The sequence below is a fragment of the Oncorhynchus mykiss genome, chromosome 7, assembly GCF_057628025.1.
Source record: "Oncorhynchus mykiss isolate SJ-2025 chromosome 7, ASM5762802v1, whole genome shotgun sequence".
Taxonomy (NCBI): Eukaryota; Metazoa; Chordata; class Actinopteri; order Salmoniformes; family Salmonidae; genus Oncorhynchus; species Oncorhynchus mykiss.
Genome location: NC_143028.1, coordinates 647,524 through 668,695, shown reverse-complemented (window position 1 = coordinate 668,695; position 21,172 = coordinate 647,524). Strand labels below are relative to the sequence as shown.

Sequence of the window (21,172 nt, the reverse complement as noted above, 5' to 3'; positions counted from 1 at the left end):
AAGACCTAGACAACCAGGTGAGGGGTGTTCCTAATTAGTGACTTAATTGATCAAGTACAAGAGAGGAGGGATAACCCGCAGACACTTGGCCCTCTGGAATGAGTTTGACAGGTAGAGTAAAGCTACTGTCACTGGGCATTTAAGAGCCAACCTTAAGCTCACTGACGTCATGATTTGACTTCTTATTTTTCGGAGTTCCCAATTTTGAATGGAGCATTTGAACTTGGAAAAATATGAGGTCAAATCATGACGTAATTTGGAGCTCTAGAAAACGTCCTGAGATCCGGGGTTGCCCTCGCCCCTCCAAGTTCCCAGTTATTTGAATGAGCCATCAGTTGTCTTGAATGCACCAATAGTTAAGTGTGTCGTGAGTTGTACAGTTGCCCCGTTCAAAACAACTGGGAACTCGGCGGGGGGGAAAAACGAACTCCGACTGGGAAAAATCTTTTGAACGGTCACCCAACTCGAACTCCAGCCTCTTTCTAAGGTCACTGACGTCATGATTGAACCTATTTTTCCGAGTACCCAGTTGTTTTGAACTCAGCAAATGTTATGACCGTGTACCCAAATGTATCCATCCGTATTATGTCTAATGGTTACGCATGGAAATGACCTTGGACAACCAAGATCAACAGTTGGAAAAATACAGTCCTCACAAAGAATAGTGACCTAAAAAAAAAACATTTACGACCATAAACCATGCGTGAAAGGCACGTTAACGCATTGAATGGCACACTGGGATGCGCGAGTTGCGTATAGGCTCCGATGTTTCTGAAACTAACATTTGAAAAGGTTCTTTACTTTTTGGAAATTAATATAAATAGATCCCTGGTTAACTTCCATACGTTTTCGCCATGTACTACTTGTTTCACCAAATCTGCATCTCTTATTGGAGGAGGGGCAGAAATAGACTCCCTCGCTGCAGCCAATCAAAGTGCGCCCTAAACATGCATTCTTCCCCAACGATTGGCTAACCTCCTCGCGCTGATGGTCATCTTTATTATCCAACTGTTGTTACCTAAGTCTCTTTCTATCACCGGAGGAAGATTCTTTACCTCTCCAGATTCCCAGACCATCAGATACATAGGTAAGTTGAAACTGATCGACCACTTGCATGATGATGTTAGTGCAACTGTTTTTTAATGCACATGTATTTTATGATGCCATGTTTCATTCATCGAAATAAGGTTATGTGTCCTTGTAAAGTTGTGTAATTATGCTGTACCTACCTACTGAGTCATGGCAATCAAAATAATAGTAAGAGGTGGGTACTACAATGACCGTTCGTGTTTTAAACAAGCACATGGGTTTATTTCCGGGGTCCATAAACCCCCGACCATATGGGGTCATGGCTAGAAGGGATCCAACGTTTGTCAAATTAACGTCAGATTTGACTTTTCGTAGTACAGTAGGTTAGGAGTTATTGTGTTTTTGACTACGCTTGTTTATTCCATGTGTAACTCTGTTGTTTGTGTCGCACGGCTTTGCTTTATCTTGGTCAGGTCGCAGTTGTAAATGAGAACTTGTTCTCAACTAGCTTACCTGGTTAAATAAAGGTGAAATAAAAAGGAAAATGATGGTACATTTAGGAAACGGGTTTGGGTTAGCAAAAAGGCACACAACATCTGCCTTTGACCCACCATATGGGACTATTTCTGGGTCCTACTGTCTATCATCAGTTACCTGAATACAAGATCACTTTGTGTTGAGAAATTAGTTATATAATTTATACCTGTGAATCCTCCATCACACTTCTTCGTCTCTTTCTGTTCTGGTGACTGAGGGCTGCAGGTAATGAATTTGAGCTGCACCATTAGTTCATTTTGCCCATCACAATTTGCCATAGTTGAGTGCACTCTTGTGCCATGACTAAACAAAAGATATGTTTCTAGTATGGCCCTAAAAAGACATTGCCTGTCATAACTATTCAGAGGCAGAGCCCATCTAGTCAGAGCTCGATTCCACAGAGTCGTCAAACTTCCTTCACCATGGTGTTTAATCCGCTATTTTATTTTACCTTTATTTAACGAAGCAAATCAGTTAATAAGAACGAATTCTTATTTTCAATTGCGGCCTAGGAACAGTGGGTTAACTGCCTTGTTCAGGGGCAGAACGACAGGTTTTCACCAGCTCGGGGATTCGATTTTTACAACCTTTACGTTTACTAGGCCAACGCTCTAACCGCTAGGCTACCTGCCGCTATGGCCTTCATGGCTCTGAATAGTTTTGACCGACGTAATTGGACACTGTCTTGGTAGGGCAGTTATATGTATTATTATATGGTTGTAAATCCTGTCCTTTTTGTTATTTACCCTTGTTTTTAGCCAGGCTATATATCATCGCACACTATCGTTTAATTCCACTTTTGGGAATTCTGAAAGAGATTTAAAAAATAACATACTTTGTGGTAGAAGGTATTGAGAATATCCGTTGAGAGAAGCTCCAAAGGAAGTTTATCTCATGTAGTAACTGTTACAACTGGTGGGTTGGGTCTGGAGGGTGTCAGCTCAACTGGTTTGGTTACACAAGCAAGGCCAGCTGTGACGTAACACAACCCTCTGAACATTTCAGCCTCAACTCAGCCTCATTGCCACTCAGTGAACCTGTCTGCAAGGGGGATCAGATTGCAAATGAACTCACCCAAGGAACACTCAAACCTCTGCTCCCATATCTGTCATAGCAGTAGTTAGACAGACGCTGTAACAGCAGTAGCATGACCAGCAGTAGTAGTTCCATTAAGAAATGCGCTGGCTCAGGAGGGAACGTTTCCTTTGGTCTCTCTCTGTCTCCAACCCTACGTTGTTTTCCTAAGGACACAATGCTCTCCGGTGGGTTTATTGTGTGCTGGTCATTTGGTGTCAAGCCACTCAGGCGAGGTTTGTGTCTTCAGTGCAGTTCAGAAAGAGGTCCATTTGAACAGCTGCTTGGAAGTGTACACTGCCTATTAGTATTAGACAGGAGCAACACAACAGACTGAACTCTCTGTCTGGGAATCCAAAGAATTAGTACCATTTTAATACGTTAGGGACAGTATGTTGTCTTGTTAGGGACAGTATGTTGTCTTGTTAGGGACAGTATGTTGTCTTGTTAATACGTTGTCTTGTTAATACGTTAGGGACAGTATGTTGTCTTGTTAATACGTTAGGGACAGTATGTTGTCTTGTTAATACGTTAGGGACAGTATGTTGTCTTGTTAATACGTTAGGGACAGTATGTTGTCTTGTTAATATGTTAGGGACAGTATGTTGTCTTGTTAATATGTTAGGGACAGTATGTTGTCTTGTTAATATGTTGTCTTGTTAATACGTTAGGGACAGTATGTTGTCTTGTTAATATGTTAGGGACAGTATGTTGTCTTGTTAATACGTTAGGGACAGTATGTTGTCTTGTTAATGCGTTAGGGACAGTATGTTGTCTTGTTAATATGTTAGGGACAGTATGTTGTCTTGTTAATATGTTGTCTTGTTAATACGTTAGGGACAGTATGTTGTCTTGTTAATATGTTAGGGACAGTATGTTGTCTTGTTAATATGTTGTCTTGTTAATACGTTAGGGACAGTATGTTGTCTTGTTAATATGTTAGGGACAGTATGTTGTCTTGTTAATATGTTAGGGACAGTATGTTGTCTTGTTAATATGTTGTCTTGTTAATACGTTAGGGACAGTATGTTGTCTTGTTAATATGTTAGGGACAGTATGTTGTCTTGTTAATATGTTAGGGACAGTATGTTGTCTTGTTAACGTTGTCTTGTTGATACGTTAGGGACAGTATGTTGTCTTGTTAATATGTTAGGGACAGTATGTTGTCTTGTTGATACGTTAGGGACAGTATGTTGTCTTGTTAATATGTTAGGGACAGTATGTTGTCTTGTTGATATGTTAGGGACAGTATGTTGTCTTGTTAATATGTTAGGGACAGTATGTTGTCTTGTTAATATGTTAGGGACAGTATGTTGTCTTGTTAACGTTGTCTTGTTGATACGTTAGGGACAGTACGTTGTCTTGTTGATATGTTAGGGACAGTACGTTGTCTTGTTGATATGTTAGGGACAGTATGTTGTCTTGTTAATATGTTAGGGACAGTATGTTGTCTTGTTAATACGTTGTCTTGTTAATACGTTAGGGACAGTATGTTGTCTTGTTAATATGTTAGGGACAGTATGTTGTCTTGTTAATATGTTAGGGACAGTATGTTGTCTTGTTAATACGTTAGGGACAGTATGTTGTCTTGTTAATATGTTAGGGACAGGATGTTGTCTTGTTAATATGTTAGGGACAGGATGTTGTCTTGTTAATATGTTAGGGACAGTATGTTCTCTTGTTAATATGTTAGGGACAGTATGTTGTCTTGTTAATATGTTAGGGACAGTACGTTGTCTTGTTGATATGTTAGGGACAGTATGTTGTCTTGTTGATATGTTAGGGACAGTATGTTGTCTTGTTAATATGTTGTCTTGTTGATACGTTAGGGACAGTATGTTGTCTTGTTAATATGTTAGGGACAGTATGTTGTCTTGTTAATATGTTGTCTTGTTAATATGTTAGGGACAGTATGTTGTCTTGTTAATATGTTAGGGACAGTATGTTGTCTTGTTAATACATTAGGGACAGTATGTTGTCTTGTTAATATGTTAGGGACAGTATGTTGTCTTGGTTATATGTTAGGGACAGTATGTTGTCTTGTTAACATGTTAGGGACAGTATGTTGTCTTGTTAATATGTTAGGGACAGTATGTTGTCTTGTTAATATGTTGTCTTGTTGATATGTTAGGGACAGTATGTTGTCTTGTTGATATGTTAGGGACAGTATGTTGTCTTGTTAATATGTTGTCTTGTTGATATGTTAGGGACAGTATGTTGTCTTGTTGATATGTTAGGGACAGTATGTTGTCCTGTTAATATGTTAGGGACAGTATGTTGTCTTGTTAATACGTTAGGGACAGTATGTTGTCTTGTTAATACGTTAGGGACAGTATGTTGTCTTGTTAATATGTTAGGGACAGTATGTTGTCTTGTTAATATGTTGTCTTGTTGATATGTTAGGGACAGTATGTTGTCTTGTTGATATGTTAGGGACAGTATGTTGTCCTGTTAATATGTTAGGGACAGTATGTTGTCTTGTTAATACGTTAGGGACAGTATGTTGTCTTGTTAATACGTTAGGGACAGTATGTTGTCTTGTTAATATGTTAGGGACAGTATGTTGTCTTGTTAATACGTTGTCTTGTTAATATGTTAGGGACAGTATGTTGTCTTGTTAATATGTTAGGGACAGTATGTTGTCTTGTTAATATGTTGTCTTGTTAATACGTTAGGGACAGTATGTTGTCTTGTTAATACATTAGGGACAGTATGTTGTCTTGTTGATATGTTAGGGACAGGTCATTGTCTTCTATAACCCTGGGTCTTTAGGCAATACAAATTAGCTGGACACACACAATTACCTCCATTAATGATTAGCCCTTCTGAACAGGGGTCATTTCTTTAAATTGTAGCGCCTCACACCTAGCAACTCGGGTATAGGAGCCAATCTCACATTTGACCTTTCACATATTTTAAGTGATTGTTTTGTTCATTGACCTGAGGATGTTCACTGACTTAAACATCAAACGTGTTGAGGTAGTGCGTCTGCCTGAGTAATTTGTAACTGAACTGTGGGACTCCCAGTACCACTCTTCAGAGGGACGTACAGCATGGCATGGTGGTGTCAGGTGTGCAGGTTAATATGCACCTCACTGGGCCTCTTGGGGTCAAACGTTTTACTTTTTTTTTTTGTGTCATTTTTGTCAGGAATGTTCTTATTGGCTTCCTGGCTGTAATTAGTTTGAAGTCGTCAGTCTGTCCAGCAGTGTGTATAGTATGAGACAGACAACAGCAGCAGCTCCTCGATTCCCTCAAATATTCTGAAGAGGCCTTCTGCTGCTCCTGTCCCTCAGACCGCTAGGTGGTGTTGAAACATTGTCTGGACGTTGGACTCTTAAATAGCCCCAAACCACTGATACATGGTCAGATCACTTATTGTCCAGCTAACGGTTACAATTAGGACTGGGGTCAGGGGAATATGATCCTAGATCTGTGCTTACGAGCAGGACAGAGGCTACGTGCCATTTACTAGCCCATGTGCCATTTAACTTCCTAGGTGAGACATGCCTGCGGTCCCCTCCCTTAAAGACAGCAGCGTCCTGGGCCCTGTGTGCCCGCACGCTGCCAGGCTACGCGTCACCAACGGCAATGGGGACGCCAACGGATCCTCCAAGATCCAGGAAGGGCTGTTACAACTCCCAACCAAGGGGGGCGTCAGAGACAAGCTAGAGGTGGAGGACGTGACTGGAACCATCCAGGCGGTGGGGGAGAGGAAGTGGATCCGTCCCGACCTTCCTAGCCGGTGCACCTGGAGACTGGGGGGCAACCACGCCGACTCCCCCCACACCCATCCTCAACAGTAAGACTGGTCACCCTAACCATAACCCTCAACAGTAAGACTGGTCACCCTAACCATAACCCTCAACAGTAAGACTGGTCACCCTAACCGTAACCCTCAACAGTAACAATGGTAACCCTCAACCGTAACAATGGTAACCCTCAACCGTAACAATGGTAACCCTCAACAGTAAGACTGGTAACCCTCAACAGTAAGACTGGTAACCCTCAACAGTAAGACTGGTAACCCTCAACAGTAAGACTGGTAACCCTCAACAGTAAAACTACTAACCCTCAACAGTAAGACTGGTGACCCTCAACAGTAAGACTGGTAACCCTCAACAGTAAGACTGGTAACCCTCAACAGTAAGACTGGTAACCCTCAACAGTAAGACTGGTAACCCTCAACAGTAAAACTACTAACCCTCAACAGTAAGACTGGTGACCCTCAACAGTAAGACTGGTCACCCTAACCGTAACCCTCAACCGGAACAATGGTAACCGTCAACAGTAAGACTGGTGACCCTCAGCAGTAAGACTGGTCACCCTAACCGTAACCCTCAACAGTAAGACTGGTAACCCTCAACAGTAAGACTGGTAACCCTCAACAGTAAGACTGGTAACCCTCAACAGTAAAACTACTAACCCTCAACAGTAAGACTGGTGACCCTCAACAGTAAGACTGGTAACCTTTTATGTTATTCCTTCCACCCGTCTCCTCCTCTACTCATTTCCACTTTATTCCATTATCCATCTTTTAGTCAGATTCATGTCAATGTGGAATGAGCGTTGATCATTCATCAACGTCGAGTTAGTCAGTGACATCATAAATTCCCCTCTTCCAGGACCAAAGCTCCTAAAATCCTCACCAACATCCTCCGGAGGATCGGTGACACCCCGCTGGTGCGCATGAACAAGATCCCCAAGACCTTCGGCCTCAAGTGTGAAGTCTGTGAGTTTATCAGGGAGTCTTTTCTCAGAACCCTTTTGAGATGAATGAACCTTAACTTGCTACATGGGTGCAAATGTTTCCCACTCAATGTTTCAGCCTTGTTTGTGCACTTTTCTCACGGAGAGTTACCAATTTATTTGTGCCTCCATGATAAAACCTATCCCTGAATCTTGCATTATCTGCCAGTCAGACATAGTCCTGAGAATACTGTTCAGACAGTATTCAAGGCTGTCTTCCCCCTCCACGTCTCTTTCTGTTGAGGCAGACATAGTCCTGAGAATACCGTTCAGACAGTATTCAAGGCTGTCTTCCCTTCATGTCTCTTTCTGTTGAGGCAGACAGTCCTGAGAATACTGTTCAGACAGTATTCAAGGCTGTCTTCCCTTCATGTCTCTTTCTGTTGAGGCAGACAGTCCTGAGAATACTGTTCAGACAGTATTCAAGGCTGTCTTCCCCCTCCACGTCTCTTTCTGTTGAGGCAGACATAGTCCTGAGAATACCGTTCAGACAGTATTCAAGGCTGTCTTCCCCCTCCACGTCTCTTTCTGTTGAGGCAGACATAGTCCTGAGAATACTGTTCAGACAGTATTCAAGGCTGTCTTCCCCCTCCACGTCTCTTTCTGTTGAGGCAGACATAGTCCTGAGAATACCGTTCAGACAGTATTCAAGGCTGTCTTCCCTCCACGTCTCTTTCTGTTGAGGCAGACAGTCCTGAGAATACTGTTCAGACAGTATTCAAGGCTGTCTTCCCTTCATGTCTCTTTCTGTTGAGGCAGACATAGAACACAGGCAGTCAAAACCTTTTTCATTGGTTGGCTTAAGAAGTCGTGTGAATTTGGATTTACTTTGGGGCGTCTGTGTTCAGCTGACTTCTTTGTAGATTTCTTTATGCTTGACTCCATAATCCCATTTGGGATTTATTGACAGTTATATTGTATCGAATATAACAGTTTAATTATATTGTTGGCTTAGGACTTTTGCACAGAAAATGACCCCACTTGTGATCCATACATTTTATGGTACAATGGAACCAATGGAATAGCTACAAAAGTGCAAACTCTAAACTAAATGAGATGAACATGTTTGACCCAGGTCTGGTTACATTATCAGATGTTTTCAGACATTCAGAATTAAAAACATTTGAATCTGTGTGTGTGATCCAGTGTGTACCGTTCTGTTTTGTCTCTGTGCAGTGGCCAAGTGTGAGTACTTCAACGCGGGCGGCAGTGTGAAGGATAGGATCAGTCTGCGTATGGTGGAGGATGCAGAGAGGGCAGGACATCTGAAACCAGGAGACACCATCATAGAGCCCACCTCAGGCAATACAGGTAACTGTGTGTGTCTCAGTAAATGAATAGGAATGTGTCTCACTAGTGGTAGATTCACTGAATTGTGTGTGTCCGTGTGTATCCCATGTGTCCGTGTGTGTGTGTGTGTCCGTGTGCATCCCTGTGTGTGTGTGTGTGTGTGTGTGTGTGTGTATGTGTCCGTGTGTATCCCTGTGTGTGTGTGTGTCCGTGTGTGTGTCCGTGTGTGTGTGACAGGTATCGGTCTGGCTCTGGCTGCAGCTGTGAAGGGTTACCGCTGTATCATTGTCATGCCTGAGAAGATGAGCATGGAGAAGGTAGGACTGCTGTACGCCTGCCTCATCAATCTCCCCTCCAGGAATTTGACAGGACCTATTTGATTTAAGTCTGCACAAATGATCATGAAAACGCTGCCTGTCTGTGTGTCTGCATGCACCCAGGTGGATGTTTTGAGAGCCCTGGGCGCAGAGATCGTCCGTACTCCCACCAGCGCTCGTTTCGATTCACCAGAGTCTCACGTGGGCGTGGCTTGGCGTCTGAAGAACGAGATCCCCAACTCTCACATCCTGGACCAGTACCGTAACCCTAGTAACCCCCTGGCCCACTATGACACCACAGCAGAGGAGATACTGGAACAGTGTGATGGTGAGACAGACTTCCTCTCGGCTCCCTCCCTCTATTCCTCCCTCTCTTGTTCTCTCTTTCCTTCTCTCTTGTCTTGCTGGCATTCTCTCTCTCTCTCAAAATACTGTGATTTGTTCAGAGATTGTTATTTAGAAATGCAAATTCATTATTTCTATACACTTTCTGCCTGGTTTAGGTTCAGACTGGAGTATTTTTTTCATAGAATAAGTCATAAAAAAATATATATAACAAAAACACTTATTTTTTTATTATTACTCAGACACCCGCTACCCATTCAAAACCTCGTCGTCATCCACTAGCTGAGAATCACTGTTATACAAGCGTGTGTGTTTGAATAAGGTTTAACTCATGGTTTTGGTCAACAGCAAAGCATTGTCTGAGCAGTTGTGTGGGCTTGTAGCCCTCATAGAGACACTGTTCATGATCTGTATGAGCTAACCTGACACCCTCCACGTCTGTGACCTGGCAGGGAAAGTGGACATGCTGGTGGCAGGCGCTGGCACAGGCGGCACCATCACTGGCATTGCCCGCAAACTGAAGGAGAGGTGCCCCAACATCCAGGTGAGTGAACTCTGGGTGTCCACCTGGAATCAATTCCCATCCCCAGGTGGCTTCTGACTAGGGTTGTGGACAGTTCAATTGAAATTGCTATTCAAGTATGGAAAGATCCATACAAATAGAATCAGTCTCAACTTGGATCTTCACATCCACTACTTCAACAGGACGGAATAGAAACGGTTCTGGTTCTGATCACAGGCTATGGCCGTCCTTACTGGGTGTTAACTTGTGTCTGACGTGGTGTGGTTCTGTCTGTTGTGGTTCTGTGTGGTATGGTTCTGTCTGGTGTGGTTCTGTCTGGTCTTGTCTGGTCTTGTCTGGTGTGGTTCTGTCTGGTGTGGTTCTGTCTGGTCTTGTCTGGTGTGTTTCTGTCTGGTCTTGTCTGGTGTGTTTCTGTCTGGTCTGGTGTGGTTCTGTGTGGTGTGGTTCTGTCTGATCTTGTGTGATTCGGTGTGGTTCTGTCTGATCTTGTGTGATTCGGTGTGGTTCTGGTCTGGTGTGGTTCTGTCTGGTCTGATGTGGTTCTGTCTGGTCTGATGTGGTTCTGTCTTGTCTGGTGTGGTTCTGTCTGGTGTGGTTCTGTCTTGTCTGGTGTGGTTCTGTCTGGTCTGGTGTGGTTCTGTCTTGTCTGGTGTGGTTCTGTCTGGTCTGATGTGGTTCTGTCTGGTATGGTTCTGTCTGTGTGTGTGGTCAGATCATCGGTGTGGACCCTGAAGGCTCCATCCTGGCTGAACCAGAGGAGCTGAACAAGACAGACAAGACCCAGTACGAGGTGGAGGGCATCGGATACGACTTCATCCCCACTGTACTGGACCGATCAGTGAGTCAGATGGACATACACAAACACACACACACACACACATATACACACACACACACAAACACACACACACATAAACACACACACACACACACTACCTCACCAGGGTGTGTCTACCTGTAGGTGGTGGATAGCTGGTACAAGTCCAACGATGAGGAGTCCTTCAACATGTCCCGTATGCTGGTCAGAGACGAGGGCTTGCTGTGTGGTACGTTTGTCACCGTTCTGTTTCTCTGTCTTTCATCTCACTGTCACCAGTGGTGACTCTGTGGCCGTGTTGCAGGTCATCTGTATTGCACATCAAATGAAGGTGGTTCCTGAGACATTCAGTACTTCTCCAGGGGCTGGGATATCTGCACATTCCCACTCCAATAAAGACCACCTGTCATGTTCTGATTTGTGGGTTGACCTGGCCACGGGTCGTCATGCCAACCAGTGTGCCCGTCTCTTGTCCCCTGTGCCAGGTGGCAGCTCGGGCACGGCCATGGCAGCGGCGGTGAGGGTGGCCAAGGACCTGAAGGAGGGCCAGCGGTGTGTGGTCATCCTGCCAGACTCCATCCGCAACTACATGTGAGGAACCGGGGTCTAGAATATACTGTTATATTATGACTATAATATACTGTAGTCCTATAGTGAATCTAATGATCTGTCAGCGTTTAGCTTAGCCTGGCCCCTTGTGGCCATGTCTGAATATTGCAGCTGTTGCCTCGTGGGAATCACTGATTCATGATCCCCTCTTTAATCTGAACCTTTAACAGCTGTTCCTAGTGGATGAAGTAACTAACAACCCTTCTCTTTAATCTGAACCATTAACAGCTGTTCCTAGTGGATGAAGTAACTAACAACCATTCTCTTTAATCTGAACCTTTAACAGCTGTTCCTAGTGGATGAAGTAACTAACAACCCTTCTCTTTAATCTGAACCTTTAACAGCTGTTCCTAGTGGATGAAGTAACTAACAACCATTCTCTTTAATCTGAACCTTTAACAGCTGTTCCTAGTGGATGAAGTAACTAACAACCCTTCTCTTTAATCTGAACCTTTAACAGCTGTTCCTAGTGGATGAAGTAACTAACAACCATTCTCTTTAATCTGAACCTTTAACAGCTGTTCCTAGTGGATGAAGTAACTAACAACCCTTCTCTTTAATCTGAACCTTTAACAGCTGTTCCTAGTGGATGAAGTAACTAACAACCCTTCTCTTTAATCTGAACCTTTAACAGCTGTTCCTAGTGGATGAAGTAACTAACAACCCTTCTCTTTAATCTGAACCATTAACAGCTGTTCCTAGTGGATGAAGTAACTAACAACCCTTCTCTTTAATCTGAACCTTTAACAGCTGTTCCTAGTGGATGAAGTAACTAACAACCCTTCTCTTTAATCTGAACCATTAACAGCTGTTCCTAGTGGATGAAGTAACTAACAACCATTCTCTTTAATCTGAACCTTTAACAGCTGTTCCTAGTGGATGAAGTAACCAACAACCCTTCTCTTTAATCTGAACCTTTAACAGCTGTTCCTAGTGGATGAAGTAACTAACAACCCTTCTCTTTAATCTGAACCATTAACAGCTGTTCCTAGTGGATGAAGTAACTAACAACCCTTCTCTTTAATCTGAACCTTTAACAGCTGTTCCTAGTGGATGAAGTAACTAACAACCCTTCTCTTTAATCTGAACCATTAACAGCTGTTCCTAGTGGATGAAGTAACTAACAACCCTTCTCTTTAATCTGAACCTTTAACAGCTGTTCCTAGTGGATGAAGTAACTAACAACCCTTCTCTTTAATCTGAACCATTAACAGCTGTTCCTAGTGGATGAAGTAACTAACAACCCTTCTCTTTAATCTGAACCATTAACAGCTGTTCCTAGTGGATGAAGTAACTAACAACCCTTCTCTTTAATCTGAACCATTAACAGCTGTTCCTAGTGGATGAAGTAACTAACAACCCTTCTCTTTAATCTGAACCTTTAACAGCTGTTCCTAGTGGATGAAGTAACTAACAACCCTTCTCTTTAATCTGAACCATTAACAGCTGTTCCTAGTGGATGAAGTAACTAACAACCCTTCTCTTTAATCTGAACCTTTAACAGCTGTTCCTAGTGGATGAAGTAACTAACAACCCTTCTCTTTAATCTGAACCATTAACAGCTGTTCCTAGTGGATGAAGTAACTAACAACCCTTCTCTTTAATCTGAACCTTTAACAGCTGTTCCTAGTGGATGAAGTAACTAACAACCATTCTCTTTAATCTGAACCTTTAACAGCTGTTCCTAGTGGATGAAGTAACTAACAACCCTTCTCTTTAATCTGAACCTTTAACAGCTGTTCCTAGTGGATGAAGTAACTAACAACCCTTCTCTTTAATCTGAACCTTTAACAGCTGTTCATAGTGGATGAAGTAACTAACGACCCTTCTCTTTAATCTGAACCATTAACAGCTGTTCCTAGTGGATGAAGTAACTAACAACCCTTCTCTTTAATCTGAACCATTAACAGCTGTTCCTAGTGGATGAAGTAACTAACAACCCTTCTCTTTAATCTGAACCATCAACAGCTGTTCCTAGTGGATGAAGTAACTAACAACCCTTCTCTTTAATCTGAACCATTAACAGCTGTTCCTAGTGGATGAAGTAACTAACAACCCATTCTCTTTAATCTGAACCATCAACAGCTGTTCCTAGTGGATGAAGTAACTAACAACCCTTCTCTTTAATCTGAACCTTTAACAGCTGTTCCTAGTGGATGAAGTAACTAACAACCCTTCTCTTTAATCTGAACCATTAACAGCTGTTCCTAGTGGATGAAGTAACTAACAACCCTTCTCTTTAATCTGAACCTTTAACAGCTGTTCCTAGTGGATGAAGTAACTAACAACCATTCTCTTTAATCTGAACCTTTAACAGCTGTTCCTAGTGGATGAAGTAACTAACAACCCTTCTCTTTAATCTGAACCTTTAACAGCTGTTCCTAGTGGATGAAGTAACTAACAACCCTTCTCTTTAATCTGAACCTTTAACAGCTGTTCCTAGTGGATGAAGTAACTAACAACCCTTCTCTTTAATCTGAACCATTAACAGCTGTTCCTAGTGGATGAAGTAACTAACAACCCTTCTCTTTAATCTGAACCATCAACAGCTGTTCCTAGTGGATGAAGTAACTAACAACCCTTCTCTTTAATCTGAACCATTAACAGCTGTTCCTAGTGGATGAAGTAACTAACAACCCATTCTCTTTAATCTGAACCATCAACAGCTGTTCCTAGTGGATGAAGTAACTAACAACCCTTCTCTTTAATCTGAACCTTTAACAGCTGTTCCTAGTGGATGAAGTAACTAACAACCCTTCTCTTTAATCTGAACCATTAACAGCTGTTCCTAGTGGATGAAGTAACCAACAACGACTCTTCTCTTTTTTTCAGGACCAAGTTCCTGAGTGACAAGTGGATGTTCCAGAAAGGCTTCCTGAAGGAGTCAGACATCATGGTAAACAAACCCTGGTAGGTCTGAACAAACCCCGCTGGGTCTGTGTCTCTGAACAAACCCTGGTGGGTCTAAACAAACCCTGGTAGGTCTAAACAAACCCCCCTGGGTCTGTGTCTCTGAACAAACCCTGGTAGGTCTAAACAAACCCCCCTGGGTCTGTGTCTCTGAACAAACCCTGGTAGGTCTAAACAAACCCCCCTGGGTCTGTGTCTCTGAATAAACCCTGGTGGGTCTAAACAAACCCCCCTGGGTCTGTGTCTCTAAACAAACCCTGCTGGGTCTGTGTCTCTGAATAAACCCTGCTGGGTCTGTGTCTCTGAATAAACCCTGCTGGGTCTGTGTCTCTGAATAAACCCTGCTGGGTCTGTGTCTCTGAATAAACCCTGCTGGGTCTGTGTCTCTGAACAAACCCCGCTGGGTCTGTGTCTCTGACCAAACCCTGCTGGGTCTGTGTCTCTGAATAAACCCTGCTGGGTCTGTGTCTCTGAATAAACCCCGCTGGGTCTGTGTCTCTGAATAAACCCTGGTGGGTCTGTGTCTCTGAATAAACCCCGCTGGGTCTGTGTCTCTGAATAAACCCTGGTGGGTCTGTGTCTCTGAATAAATCCTGCTGGGTCTGTGTCAGTCTCAGGTGTAAATTGTAGAGTTTTAGCACCCAGGCAATTGTGGGGTGATTTCTGTATATTATGCCTTTTAAAGGTTGTATTTTGTTTTTATTTATTTAATTGGTTGTCTATGTCTCTCTCTCTCTCCCTCCATCTATTTCTCTCTCTCTCTCTCTCTCCCTCCCTCTATTTCTCTCTCCCTCCCTCTATTTCTCTCTCTCTCCCTCCCTCTATTTCTCTCTCTCTCTCCCTCCCTCTATTTCTCTCTCTCTCCCTCCCTCTATTTCTCTCTCTCTCTCCCTCCCTCCCCAGGTGGTGGAACCTGAAGCTGCAGGGGTTGAACCTCTCTGCCCCTCTGACCGTCCTGCCCACGGTCAGCTGTCAGAAGACCATCAAGATCCTGAAGGAGAACGGCTTTGACCAGGCCCCTGTAGTGGACGAGGCTGGGTGGGTGTCCTCCTCCACTGTCTCATCTCCTGCCTCTTTCATTAACCAGAGGACGTTTCCCAAATGGCACCCTATTCCCTTCATAGGGCACTAATGTTGACCATGTAGGGAATAGGGTGCCATTTTGGACATATCCATTATCTTTGTGTCGCTTACTAGTTCACGGTGAAGAAATTAAATGGTTGTAGAGAATCTGAAAATATCTTCCATTGAAATAACCCTGGAATTAAATTCATGAGTATTGTTGATTTGTAAATGTTGTTAACCCATGTTTCACCTGTGGACATTGACCATCTGATTCAGGTCATTCAACTGTTCTGGTGACATTATCCATGGGGTTAGTGTTGTTCTGCTGCTAAAATAACTGTGTGTGTGTGTGTGTGTAGGCTGGTCCTAGGAATGGTTACTTTGGGGAACATGCTGGCCTCTGTGCTGGCTGGGAAGATCAAACCCTCAGACCCAGTCATCAAGGTGATCTACACCCAGTTCAAACAGGTCAGTCACACACACACACACACACACACACACACACACACACACACGTGTTTGCAGGCACACTTTTTCTGTAAGTAGTGCAAATAGGTCTCACACACACTGAAATCACCCATGTTTGTTTATATGATGAAACGGTCCTCCCTATCTTACGTCTGACTGATAATCTCACGTCTCATCCTATTCTCAGATCCGTTTGACTGATAACCTCACGTCTCATCCTATTCTCAGATCCGTCTGACTGATAACCTCACGTCTCATCCTATTCTCAGATCCGTTTGACTGATAACCTCACGTCTCATCCTATTCTCAGATCCGTCTGACTGATAACCTCACGTCTCATCCTATTCTCAGATCCGTTTGACTGATAACCTCACGTCTCATCCTATTCTCAGATCCGTCTGACTGATAATCTCACGTCTCATCCTATTCTCAGATCTGTTTGATAACCTCACGTCTCATCCTATTCTCAGATCCGTTTGACTGATAACCTCACGTCTCATCCTATTCTCAGATCCGTTTGACTGATAACCTCACGTCTCATCCTATTCTCAGATCCGTCTGACTGATAACCTCACGTCTCATCCTATTCTCAGATCCGTTTGACTGATAACCTCACGTCTCATCCTATTCTCAGATCCGTCTGACTGATAACCTCACGTCTCATCCTATTCTCAGATCCGTCTGACTGATAACCTCACGTCTCATCCTATTCTCAGATCCGTCTGACTGATAACCTGGGGAAACTCTCTCGTATCTTGGAGACGGACCACTTTGCCCTGGTGGTACACGAACAGATCCAATGTAAGTCTTTCTGCCTGCTATAATGGTGAACATGTTGCGATAAGAGGAGTGAAGGTTCGTTGACCTTTTTTTGAGGGCAGTAACAAGGTGCTAAGGTGGCTGGTCTGAACCCATTTAAACCAGTCTGGTTTAATGTCTGCTGTGTGCATGTGACTGGTATACAGCGCATTTGGAAAGTATTCTGACCTCTTGAGTTTTTCCACATTTTGTTACGTTACAACCTTATTCTAAAATGGATTAAATAAATAAAAAGTCTCATCAATCTACACACTAATGACAAACTGAAAACTGGTTTCAAGAAATTTTAGCACATTTATAACAAACAATAAAATAGCTTATTTACGTAGGTATTCCGAATTTTTGCTATGAGACTCGAAATTGAGCTCAGGTCCTTGCTGTTTCCATTGATCATCCTTGAGATGTTCTACAACTTGATTGGAGTCCACATGATTTGGAATGACACACACCTGTCTCTACGTAAGGTGCCAGAATTGACAGTGCACATCAGAGCAAAAACCAAGCCATGAGGTCGAAGGAATTGTCCGTAGAACTCCGAGACAGGATTGTGTCAAGGCACAGGTCTGGGTAAGGTGACCAAAAAATGTCTGCATCATTCTTAAATGGAAGAAGTTTGGAACCACCAAGACTCTAACTAGAGCTGGCCGCACAGCTAAATTGAGCCTTGCCAGGGAGATAACCAAGAACCCGATGGTCAATCTGACAGAGCTCCATAGTTCCTCTGTGGAGATGGGAGAGGACAACCATCTCTGCAGCCCTCCATCAATCAGGCCTTTATGGTAGAGTGGCCAGAAGGAAGCCACTCTTCAGTAAAAGGCACGTGACAGCCCGCTTGGAGTTTGCCAAAAGGCATCTAAACAAGATTCTCTGGTCTGATGAAACCAAGGTTGAACTCTTTGGCCTGAATGCCAAGTGTCACGTCTGGAGGAAACCTGGCACCATCCCTAAGGTGAAGCATGGTGGTGGCAGCATCATACTATGGGGATGTTTTTCAGCGCAGGGACTGGGATCGAGGGAAAGGTACAGAGATCCTTGATGAAAACCTGCTCCAGAGCATTCAGGACCTCGGACTGGGGCGAAGGTTCACCTTCCAACAGGACAACGACCCTAAGCACACAGCCAAGACAACGCAGGAGTGGCTTCGGGACAAGTTTCTGAATGTCCTCAAGTGGCCCAGCCAGAGCCCGGACTTGAACCCGATTGAACATCTCTGGAGAGACCTGAAAATAGCTGTGCAGCGATGCTCCCCATCCAACCTGACAGAGCTTGAGATGATCTGTAGAGAAGAATGGGAGAAACACCCCAAATACAGGTGTGCCAAGCTTGTAGCCTCATACCCAAGAAGACTCAAGGCTGTAATCACTGCCAAAGGTGCTTCAACAAAGTACTGAGTAAAGGGTCTGAATATTTATGCAAATGTGATTTAAAATAATAACATTTCTAAAAACACTGTTTTTGCTTTGTCATTAGGGGGTATTGTGTGTAGATTGATGAGGCGGGATAAAACTATTTAATACATTTTAGAATAAGGCTGTAACGTAACAAAATGTGGGAAAAGTCAAGGGGTCTGAGTACTTTACAAATGCACTGTATGTGCCAGTCTCAAAGTCCTCAGTTGTTTGTTCCCAACATTGATTTGGGCCTGCAACCAACCATAACCTCACCCTCCCCTCGTCCAATGATGGCTGTAAGAGGGAGCTAATGCCACCCTCTCTATCCTTCCCTCTCTCCTACTCTCAGACTTGACGGACGGCTCCCCCAGCCTGAAGCAGATGGTGTTTGGTGTGGTGACGGCCATCGACCTGCTCAACTTTGTCACGGCCAGGGAGAAGAGGGAGAGGTCCTTCTCTGAGTGCAGTGACCTGTGACCGTGTCCCCGTGACGGCTGGGTCATGTGCGCACAAACACCTTGTGTACACACACACACACATGGAACACGTTAATTACACCTACAGCCCCACAGCCATACACAAACACACTGTGATATTAACGACAATATAAATAATATGAGGTCGTATGAACTTGATTGGTGGACAAACTGTTGTTGCTGCTTTCTCATATGACATGTGAGTCATTTAGCAGATGCTCTTATCCAGAGCGACCTACAGATAGTGAGGACATACATTTTCATACTGTTCCCCCCCAACTGGTCCCCCGTGGGAATCCAACCCACAACCCATTTTCATACTGGTCCCCCGTGGGAATCCAACCCACAACCCATTTTCATACTGTATCCCCCCCAACTGGTCCCCTGTGGGAATCCAACCCACAACCCATTTTCATACTGGTCCCCCGTGGGAATCCAACCCACAACCCATTTTCATACTGGTCCCCCGTGGGAATCCAACCCACAACCCTAGCGTTGCAAGCGCAATGCATTCATATGAAAGTCTTAAATCTTTGCTATATTTTGCGATCTTGATCATAGAATGTAGACACTGCCTACAGAGGGATTTCCCATGTTGCTTTGTGATGGGTATTTAAATGATCAGACTGTGCCCCATCCCATGTACTGAACCAATAATTGTGAAACCAATCTTTACTGAAGAAAAAAAATGGTTTTAATTGTGAAAACATCAATCAACGCATTTCAACGCTATGCATAATGACACAACACTGCACAATTACAACAGGTTTGGGAAACAGACCTGTATGTTGATGTGTTTTTTAAAGGTCCAATGCATCTGTTTTTATCTGGATATCACTCATTTCTGGGTAACAAATAAGTATTTTACTGTTATTGTATTCAATTAAAACAAGTAGTTTCTTAGCAAAGAGCAATTTCTCAAGCAAGACTTTAGCTAGGACAGTTTGGGTGTGGTCTGAGTGGGGAGGGGAAAACTCAAAACTAGCTGTTATTGGGAAGAGAGGTATGGAACATTTTGCTGTTGGTCTATTAAAAAAAATGTATCGCATGATGTCACAATGGAAAGTCTAACCTCCCGCCCATACAAACCTGCTGATTAGAAGGCCCTGTGTAGATTGCATTTTCAACCAGCAACTATCAGGAAATAACACTGTCAGTGTCAGTTTCATCAGCTGTATGATATTAAACACAGGAAAAACAGAATTTTCAGAGTGTTTTTTTCTGTGTTTATATGCTGTCGCACCAAAACAGGCTGTGATTTCAGGCGGTCTTTTCAAACAGCTCTTACCCTACAAGGGCATCAGAATGTTCGCGATTTACATTCAAGTTATTTAGCAGACGCTCCTATCCAGAGTGATTTACAGTAATGAGTTATTTAGCAGACGCTCCTATCCAGAGTGATTTACCGTAATGAGGGCAGACTTTTTCAGTCAATCTAATGTATTTATAAAGCTCTTTTTATATCTGCAGATGTCACAAAGGCCTTATACAGAAAACTCAAAGAGCAAGCAATGCAGATGTAGAACATATTAAATGTACCGTACTCTTCAACGATGAAAAATCTGAGGTTTTGTTCTGGAATGGTCAAATATGTCTATCTAGTAACTACCAAAATATCATTTTTTAAAAAATATGTCTAGCTAGTAAGTACCAAAATAGCCTTTTTGACAAGATCATATGAAATAGAATGATTGATATGCCAGTATAATACAAAGTCAGAGTTAATTTGGTGTGCCAACAATGTATTTGTACGGTTGTTTATGCTTTTCACTTTGGATGTATCAGAGTAAAAAGTCCTATCGGGATTTGTGTGCTATAAAATCACATTATAATCTTATGAAAAATAAAGTTGTTAAAACATCTCTGAATTTATATTTGCTATGCTATCATTTTGTTTGTGTGTAGAATGTGTAAAGTGCAGCGCCAGCTGTGCCATCAGAGACAGAGTCAGAGACTCTGGGTTCGCCCAGACCCTAAGCCATTACCTGTTTAGAATGTACAAAGTGGCTGCGTGGCCGAATTCTCTGGACATCTCTTCTCGATAGCTAAACAACTGAACCTTCTGTGATAAAATGTGTAGCCGAGCTGTGCATATGAATAACAGTATCAGCAGTTACACCACCCTACCACTAGGCGGCAGTGAAAGAGCATAGATTTGGTTGGTCTAACATTCTATGTATGACTGCTCTCGAGTCTGCTTGGGCTTGCAACAATTTAATTATTTAAGGTACTGTTTAGGGTTTTAAAGGGTACATCCATTTTTGGACTTTTAATTAATTACATTTCTTGAATACAACTTATAAATGCCCCATGAGCTTAGTTCAACTGACACTCTACCAGGGGTATCCAACTCTTACCCTACGAGGTCCAGAGCCTGCAGGTTTTCTGTTCTACCTGGGAATTAATTGCACACACCTGGTGTCCCCGGTCTAAATCAGTCCCTCATTAGAGGGAAACAATGAAACAATGCAGTGAAACTGGCTTTGTGGTCCAGAGTTGAGTTTGAGGGCTCTGTATCATCCAAACATGGTTAAAACCATAATATTGATAACATGGATCAAATCAAATCAAATTTTATTTGTCACATACACATGGTTAGCAGATGTTAATGCGAGTGTAGCGAAATGCTTGTGCTTCTAGTTCCGACAATGCAGTAATAACCAACAAGTAATCTAACTAACAATTCCAAAACTACTGTCTTGTACACAGTGTAAGGGGATAAAGAATATGTACATAAGGATATATGAATGAGT

General features: G+C 43.0%; 1 protein-coding gene across 3 annotated transcripts; it reads left to right on the top strand.

The window, feature by feature from the left end:
* The first annotated feature begins 921 nt into the window (after positions 1 to 921).
* Positions 922 to 20,291, top strand: LOC149982193 (cystathionine beta-synthase-like). 3 transcript variants are annotated; one of them, XM_090239581.1, is made up of 15 exons: positions 922 to 1,087; positions 6,140 to 6,442; positions 7,266 to 7,372; positions 8,566 to 8,700; positions 8,917 to 8,996; positions 9,120 to 9,324; positions 9,794 to 9,885; positions 10,577 to 10,702; positions 10,826 to 10,910; positions 11,167 to 11,272; positions 14,123 to 14,200; positions 15,104 to 15,238; positions 15,625 to 15,733; positions 16,450 to 16,534; positions 18,293 to 20,291. In XM_090239581.1, the coding sequence occupies exons 2-15, from the start codon at positions 6,147 to 6,149 to the stop codon at positions 18,418 to 18,420; spliced, it is 1,767 nt and encodes a 588-aa protein (XP_090095707.1). In that variant the 5' UTR covers positions 922 to 1,087; positions 6,140 to 6,146; the 3' UTR covers positions 18,421 to 20,291. The 3 variants fall into 3 exon arrangements, with proteins under 3 accessions (XP_090095707.1, XP_090095709.1, XP_090095708.1); XM_090239582.1 differs by lacking the exon at positions 922 to 1,087 and adding an exon at positions 2,606 to 2,828; XM_090239583.1 differs by lacking the exons at positions 16,450 to 16,534; positions 18,293 to 20,291 and adding an exon at positions 15,962 to 16,027 and having other exon boundaries at positions 944 to 1,087.
* Positions 20,292 to 21,172: the final 881 nt, after the last annotated feature.